The 8,689-nt window shown below is 36.5% G+C and overlaps 1 protein-coding gene across 1 annotated transcript in view; it reads right to left on the reverse strand.

The window, feature by feature from the left end:
* Positions 1 to 2,276, reverse strand: part of LOC104609644 (dentin sialophosphoprotein-like protein) — a 51,080-nt gene extending 48,804 nt beyond the window's left edge. Inside the window, exon 1 of the mRNA XM_010276010.3 lies at positions 1,791 to 2,276. Coding sequence (XP_010274312.1) covers positions 1,791 to 2,141 — 351 coding nt within the window. The 5' untranslated portion in view covers positions 2,142 to 2,276. The remainder of the gene's footprint in view (positions 1 to 1,790) is intronic.
* Between the last annotated feature and the right edge of the window lie 6,413 nt (positions 2,277 to 8,689).

Raw genomic sequence — 8,689 nt, forward strand, 5'->3', positions numbered from 1 at the left:
ATGCATAGAAGCTAATTTATAGTTATGAGGGACAAAAGAGACAAAGGAGAATTGCTTTACATTTTAGACAATCCAAATCTCTATTAGATAAGTTCCTAATCATAATCATTGCACATCCATAGACCAAGAAAGTGAAATTCCATGCATCTACTGCAAATAGTTAAATAAAAAGTGATCAATAGATTTTAGCTTCTCTGAAGAAAATATACAAATTATAAGAAAAATTTTAACCTAACCCAGCATTGAGTCCATTACTCAATACATGCACTAAAGTGATTATCAAAATAGATGAACCACCAAAATACAACTCTAATAAATGCTAGGGATTATATAGCTAAAAGAACAGGAATGAAGATTAAAGAACTAATATTCTAAAAAAGGAAAATTCAGAAGGCCAATGGTACAAATTCCTTGCAAGAAAAAAATGGAGAATTTGATGCCACCAAATAACCCTTGGTCAGGTAGATAAAGATTTAGAAAAAAACATTCAAAACAATAACATGAATTTGTAGTCCCCATTTACAAATAGAGAGAGGAAAAGTATTTCATGGATATCTTCCTCACTCAATGATCTGAAAAAAAAATCAACCTTTTTATGTTGTTAGTAGGAGGTTGCCAGGGCTGTAGCAAGGTATCACCAGATCTGTTGGTCACATATGCAATTGTCCAATCATGGAGATAGCCTTTTCTAAGGCATGTTGCATGCCTAAGAAATAATGGCCTAGTCATTGGATCATTTCAGAGTACTGCTGCTTTGGCACCAAGGTTCAACGTATTGATACCATAAAGAGTTTTGCTTTGACCAAAACTGGTCTTTTTTTATCTTTTTTTGTGTTAGACTTTGGCAGGGGAATAGCAACATTTTCTTTTAACATATAAAAACATTAAAATCATCTAATTCCCCTTAAATAGCATATCGGGGACCTAAAGATATGATATGATAGGCCCAATAGGAAGCATATTGTATCACTACTTTGAACCTTGACTGGTACAGCAAATTAAAAGGAAGAACAGTAAGTAACTAAGGAGTTATAAGTTTTTTATGAATGAACCTATAATCCACAGACAAGCAAAAGAAAGAAAAGTTTATCTTTATAAGCTCCTGTTGCACAAAAATGCTACTCAAAAAGATTCTAATGGAACAGAAAGTAATTTCCAGTTGCTTTTACAAAATTCACTTGTTTGGGAAGGTCCTGAAAGGAATGATGTTTCCTGATTTTCTGTCTCTTGTACTCCACGGGTCAGAGTTTCATCATTTTGTAGCGGCACAAAATCTGAAACAACTTCGTGCTTTTTAGCTACTTTAAGGCGTTCATGTTTGTACAATTTAATTTATATGATCATCATGCCTACCTCATCTAGGTTGCCTTGACAGATTATATTTCTACACCAGTTTTACTAAACAATAATACTATGTGTCCATTAGAGAGTAGTTAAATTAACATTAGTTGGCGTTGGAGGTTCCAAAAGTTCCAATGAGAAATAAAAACAAGGAAACAGATAAACCCAAAAAAATAATGGAACACACTATTCAAAATAATAAACAAAATAGAATAATGGTTGAATCAGTCAATTGCCTCAAATCTCAATCACTCCAATTTCAAGAATTAACAAGAGACACCGTTAGAATAAGGCAGATAGATGAGTTCAATTCAACCAGAAGGAAAGTAGTAACAGAAAATGGTACTCAAGGACACCAAGAAGTTCTAATTCAAACTAAACAGCAGTGCTGAGATCGAATCAAATTAAAAAATAGAGAAGCTTTCAAAGAAATTGAATCAGTTACTTACATTTCCAGACATATTGTTAGTATTGGAGTCGAATTTGATTCGGGCAGTACCTCCCTGCGATTCAACCCGCTTGATCTCGTCGACTATGTCGGGGGTAAGCCGGATGATCATGGCGAAGGCAAGTGGACTTTCCGTGACAAGGCTGAAGGTCTCTTCCGGGGCTGATGGGGCGGCAGCTGGGGTGGTGCTGGCTTGGCGGTTACGAGAGCCGGCGCCACCGATGGTAAGACGACCACCGGCGGCGCCGGCAGGGCGGTTGGGAGGCGGCGGAGGGAAGGGATTGTGGATGCGTTTCGTACCCCGACCACCGCCTCCTCCACCTCTACCGAGTTTTGACGAACCCCCGTACATTCTTGCTCCCTCTCTGCAGATGTTGAGACCGGGCGTACTTTAGCAAATACACGCTTCTGGAGGAGGACGCCGGAGGTAAGGAAGATGGAAGAAGAATAGGAGAGAGAGAGGGAGAAGGAGACGAGTTAAAGAGGGTTTTTTTTTTATTTTCGAAATTTATTTCTGCAATGAATGGATTAATTACTGGAGTACAGAGATCGCAACTTGGGCCTATTGGGTCGGGCTCCTCAAGAGGAAGCCCATGAGTTTGAGCTTGGTTGGATTCGAGTTAGCCCGTCCCAAATTGCTCAGTGTTATTCTGTCGATAGTTGAGCTGAGCCTGCACATTGACTAACTTCATTTCTAAGGGCCCGTTTGGGAGGGCTGAAGCGTTGGTTCAGCTGCTTCCATTGGATTACTTTAGAAAAGAGAAAGTAGCTAAAAAAGCTTCAGCATAAAGCTATGTTTTGGTTTTGGAGTCATTTTTGGCTTTCCAAGGTTTTTACCGTTGTATTGAAAATTAGACCAGACCAAGCGGTTGAACCACTTGAATTATGACCAGGCACCTGGTTGGTTTGGTTATATCCCTAAAATCAGAAGTCACAAATAGACTACCTAAAAGGCTAAAACTGCCAATCTGGCAGGTCCAACTCAGAAAACCAGTGAACCGGTCCCAATTTTAGAAAATCGGTCGATTTTTTGAAACTCTTCTAAAACATAAATATAGACTTTTGGAGGCCATAATTTTGCACTCAGATATCCAATTGAGGTGATCTATTTTTATTTTGGGTAACTTTTCATGATCTATGTGTCCTAAGGGTGCCTTTTTCCACTTTTTTGTTAGAAAAAATACATTTTTTTAGCCTCAAATCTTAATTTTTAATATAAAAAAATTGAAACTACAATGGGTTTGACCGTGGTTGAACCTCTAACCCATGAAGCACTCCCTTTTTCAAGTCAATGCCCAATCTAATTCGTTCAAAGTTAGTTTTTACCAAACATGATCATAGATTGCCAAGGTGAGGCCCACCTCGGACAAGTAAAAGTTCTTGTGTGAAAGCCTTCCCAAATGGGCACTAGGTGGCATATATACCTAGTGTTATGTTGTGGAATTCTTTAGGCTGCATTTGGTTGCAATGGAAATCTAAATCAGATACAAATTTTGCACCTCGTCCAATTTTGCATTTATTTGTTTGTAACTATGATTTGCACTCATTAGTAGTACAAAGTTTATGTTTTTTTTGTCTCATGCACTCACTAGTAATGTAAAATTTGAGTGTGGTTTTGGATAAGAAAACTATGAATGTTGGTCAACCTCCATTGTTGTAGGGGAAGTGTGGGCTATATGGGAAGCCCATCTCTTGGTTAAAAATTACAGAGGGTACAACATCATTACCATTTTAGATTAGTGATTGAATGTTTGCAAGGCCAGGATTGAAGTCATGGGAGCATCAAGCTGATCATATATGATGATAGTCATGAGGCATTGGCCCACCTCAATATTTGTTGCATACATGTCTATCAGGAAGGAAATGCAATATGGAATTGGTTGGTGGATGTTGGTCATGCTAGAAGTAGTTCAAGTAGGATAGGTCCTAGTTCTTCATTTAAATTTTATTTGTTTCTATGATGCTTGGTGGGAGAGCTGCCCCCCAATTTTGTGTACCTCGCTCTCTCTCTCTCTCTTCAGTAAAAAAGAAATAGATTACAGATTACTACTCCATTCTTTGGGGTAATGGCAATTATCCCCCTAAACTTTCATTTGCAACAAAGACCCCTTCAACTTTAGATTCTGACAAAGGCCTCCCTTTCAATTGAGTAATGGAAGAAGCTAATTTACCAAAACACCACTCGAGAAACTTTTATAAAATGGAAATTGCAACAAAAATAAAACCAATAAACTTCTATGGAAAACTTGAGTTGCAACAAACACAATATGCAATTGATATCAACTAATCTAGTAACAAATGGAAATTGAAAAAAAAAAAAACAAAATTGAACCTCCAACACTTGTTTTAGAAAATCAATGGAAAAAAGTGTAGTTTAGGCATTTAGAAATTTTAAACAGTTGTATGAGAATCTTGTTAAGATTAATTGATGGAATGCTAATGGAGGGGGTCTTTGTCATAATCTAAAAGTTTAGGGGGTAATTGCCACCACCCCCAAAGTACAGGGTAATAATATGTAATTTACCATCATGATAATAATAATAATAATAACAACAACAATAATAATAATAATAATAATAATAATAATAATAATAATAATAATAATAATAATAATAATAATAATAATAATAATAACTAACGGAGGGCCCTGAATTGTAACATTACTATTTGCTACATTAAAAAAGACAATGGTTTCTTAATAAGAAACTTGCAATTATAACTATTCAAGTCTTGAAACTCATATAAAGACTTAAAAGAGATCATCATGTGCTCGTTTTTTAAATATTACTTCAGCAAAGCATCTCATATAAAAGAATATGATCATATAGTGATAGTTATGAGTTCTACTTCATATCTGTCCTTTGGTTCACATTGAGAACTCCCAGTTGACTTAGACAATAGGACCGTTCGGCTCGAGAACCGTCCAAGCAACTAGTTCCATTTTACCCCAAACCCAGTCCTTGGTCAAAAACTGTTGAATCAGTCAACGACCTGTTGACCTGGGCAATCAAACCTTCGACTCGTTCAACGGTTTTGGCCATTTTTTATTTTAATTATTTTTTTATATTTTATTTTTGTTTTTAGAATAGGCCATCCGTTCAAACTGAATGATTGAACCGTCGACCTAGAAACCGGTGGCCAAAACGGTTCTGTTTCCATACCATTTTTCTAGATGTCGAACCGTGGACTTGGAAACTAGTGGCCAGAACGGTTCTGTTTCTAGGTTGTTTTTTCTAGATGTTAATAATTAGACGAAATAACTTTGTAGTAGTCATAGTCATGGAAAGGGTGGACATTGCAAGGGATTCCAAAACCTTGAAAGATAAATCCAGAGTGACCTTAAACACATAAAAAAATTAGCGATAAATCCACCAAATTGGAAAAACCAAGGAAAAAAATAAGAAAATTGAGTCCAAAGTTCTACTTTGAGACGGAAAAAAATTGCATGTATGGAGCTAAACATACATGCAATCAAAGAAAGAGAAAAAGCAGATCGTCTTGTAAGAAAAAAAAAAAAAAACATTGCACAAGAAAATCCAAAGAAAAAACAAAAGGGAAGAAATAAAATGGTGGTAAACCCTAGACCATTTTGGAGGATCTTGAAGAATAAGACCAAACACAAAAAAAAAACAAAAGCATAAAATGAAAAAAAGGAACATACCGCACATGCTCAAATAAAACCCACAGTAGAAGAAACCTTTGAATAGTGATAATCCAAAAGCATAAAAGCCATGGTTTTCGAACCGTTGTTGACCTGGACAGACAAACATTTTGGCTCGGGAACCATCCAAGCAACCAGTTCCATTTTACCCCAATCCCGCCCCTTGGCCAAAAATCGTTGAATTGGTCAATGACTCATTGACCTACGCGGTTGAACCATCGACTCGTTGACCCGTTCAATGGGAACCATCCAGGAAACCGGTTCCATTTTATCCTAATCCTGGTCCCTTGCCAAAAACCATTGAATCGGTCAACAACCCATTGACCTGGGCGATTGAACCATTGACCCGTTTAATGGTTTCTGGTCGTTTTTTCTATTTTTAAATTTTTGTTGTCAGAACGGGTCATTCGTTCGAACCAGATGGTTGAACCGTTGACCCAAAAACCAATGGCTAGAATGGTTCTGTTTTCGAGTCATATGAGTCACACGCTCAAATGACATAACACGTATGATACTGCTTAATATACCTCACAAACTCAATTTTTTGCTTGTAATTTTTGTTATCAGAACGGGCCGTCCATTCAAATTGGATGCTTGAACCACCATTTTTTTATTTTTTTAATTAGGAACTGTGTAGGCAACCAGTTTCGTTTTACCCCAATCCCGGTTCTTGGCAAAAAACCGTTGAATCGGTCAATGACCCATTAACCCGAATGGTTGAACCGTCAACCCGTTGACCTGTTTAATGGTTTTTGGCTTTTTATTTTTTTTTTAATTTTTGTTGTCAGAATGGGCTGCCTATTCGAACTGGGTAGTTAAACTGTCAACCCGAAAAATGGTGGCCTGAATGGTTCCATTTTCGGGTCGTATGAGTCACACGCTCGAATGACATAACACATATGATACTGCTTAATGGACCTCACACACTCAATTTTCTTCCTGTTATTTTTTTGTCAGAACGAGCCGTCCATTCGAACTGTTGACCCAAAAACCGATGTCTAGAGCAGTTCCATAAGTTTTTGCTTATAATTTTTGTTGACAGAATGGGTCATCCATTCGAACTAGACGATCAAACCATCGACTCGAAAACCAGATGGTCGAACCTTATGTTTTAATGAAGAATCTTATATATCTATATATAAGATAATAATAATAATAATAATAATAATAATAATAATAATAATAATAATAATAATAATAATAATAATAATAAGGGAAAATTCATGATTAGTACCTTGTACTTTGGGCCTAGTGCCACTTTGGTCCCAAAACTTTAAAGCGCGACAGTTCAATACCCAAACTTTCAAAATGTGTTGTTAGAATGGGCTGTCCATTCGAACCGAATGGTTGAACCGCTATTTTTTTATTTTTTTTAATTAGGAACCATCCGGGCAAGCAGTTCCATTTTACCCCAATCCCGGTCCTTGGCCAAAAACCGTTGAATCGGCCAATGACCTATTAACCCGAGTGGTCGAACCATCAACCTGCTGACCCGTTCAATAGTTTTTGCCATTTTTTATTTTTTTTAATTTTTGTTGTTAGAATGGGTTGTCCATTCAAACTGGGTGGTCAAACCATTGACTCGAAAATCGGTGGCCTGAATGGTTTCATTTTTGGGTCGTATGAGTCACACGCTCGAACGACATAACACGTATGATACTGCTTAATGGACCTCACACACTCAATTTTTTTGCCTATAATTTTTGTTGTCAGAACGGGCTGTCCATTTGAACTGGACGGTCGAACTGTTGATCCGAAAACCGATGGCTAGAACGATTCTGTAATTTTTTGCTTATAATTTTTATTGACAGAACAGGTCGTCCATTTGAACTGGACGATCAAACCATTAACTCGAAAACCGAATGGTCGAACCTTATGTTTCAATTTAGAATCTTATATATATATATTATATATATATATATATATATATATTGAAGGGATATACTACCATTTGGCTTAAGGGGAGACCACCCCTTTCCCTTTAATATATATATATATATGTGTGTGTGTGTGTGTGTGTGTGTGTGTGCGCTAATCCAATGCTTATCGTTAACTAGCCCTTAAGTGGCATTTGAAAAAGACATAAATGCCCTTCAAATGTCTTCTAATTTTCTTTATCAACCATCCAAATGTTAATAAAAAATGACCATTCCCAAATCCTTGCCTCTTTTGTTCAAGAAAGTTGGGGTCACCAGAATACCTACAAAGATGTGACCCCTAACTTTCTTGAATAGAAGAGACAAGAATTTGGAACTATTCATTTTTGGTCAATGTTTGGATGGTTGATTAAGAAAAATAGAAGACACTCTAAGGGCATTTTTGCCTTTTCAAATGCCACTTAATGGTTGGTTAATGGTAGGTACTGAATTGGCACGTTTTAAAAGTTCGGGTACTAAATTGTCACGTTTTAAAGTTTAGGGACCAAAGTGGCACAAGGCCCAAATTATAGGGTACTAAACAGGAATTTTTCCTAATAATAATAATTTGCACCACCTTTCTCAAATTCTCCTACATCAATTCTCTCAATAAGTGGGTATAATATCATCTTGCTTCTTACTTCACTCCCAAACAAATAACCCTCCTATCTCCATTCTCTTGTTTTTGAGACTAATGGCCTTATCCAAGAGAATGGTGAATTAGGTAAAGCTTTAAAAATTTGATTGTCTTGGAATTCAATCCGTATTCTTAGACTCTCGACAATTAAGCTCAAGACCCTTTCCATCAAACTAAACCTTAGCCTTCATAATCAATGTGTAGCATAAGATTAAGGCTAGGTCAATTAAGTTCAATAGTTTATCAAAATAACACATTTGAAACAAATAAACTATTTGAACTAAAGAAGCTACAACTACAAAACAAATAAACAGGATGGTAGTAGGAGCTACAGGGGTTAATAGTCAACAATTAAGCATAACAATAATAGGGACTACTAGCAAGTAGATAGTAGCTGAAAGATAAATTAAATAGTTAAGAACTAAAGCCTACTATCTTGGTTAGTGCTTCTACAGTAATAACGAATAAGGAAAATACATGTAACTATAGAAAAGTAAAGGAGTAGTTGAATGTATATATGTTCAAAGTAACGGTAGTTGCACCTGGTGGTGCATGCCTTAATAGCTGGAGAGAGAAGACCAACCGCTAACTAGTAGCAAAGAAACGGACCTACTACACTTGGATAACTAGGATATGGACTAACTATCAAAATAACCAACTAACTATAAAAAGGTAAATGTTGTTTA

This window comes from Nelumbo nucifera, chromosome 1 (genome assembly GCF_055504915.1).
Source record: "Nelumbo nucifera cultivar China Antique chromosome 1, China Antique-T2T, whole genome shotgun sequence".
NCBI lineage: Eukaryota > Viridiplantae > Streptophyta > Magnoliopsida > Proteales > Nelumbonaceae > Nelumbo > Nelumbo nucifera.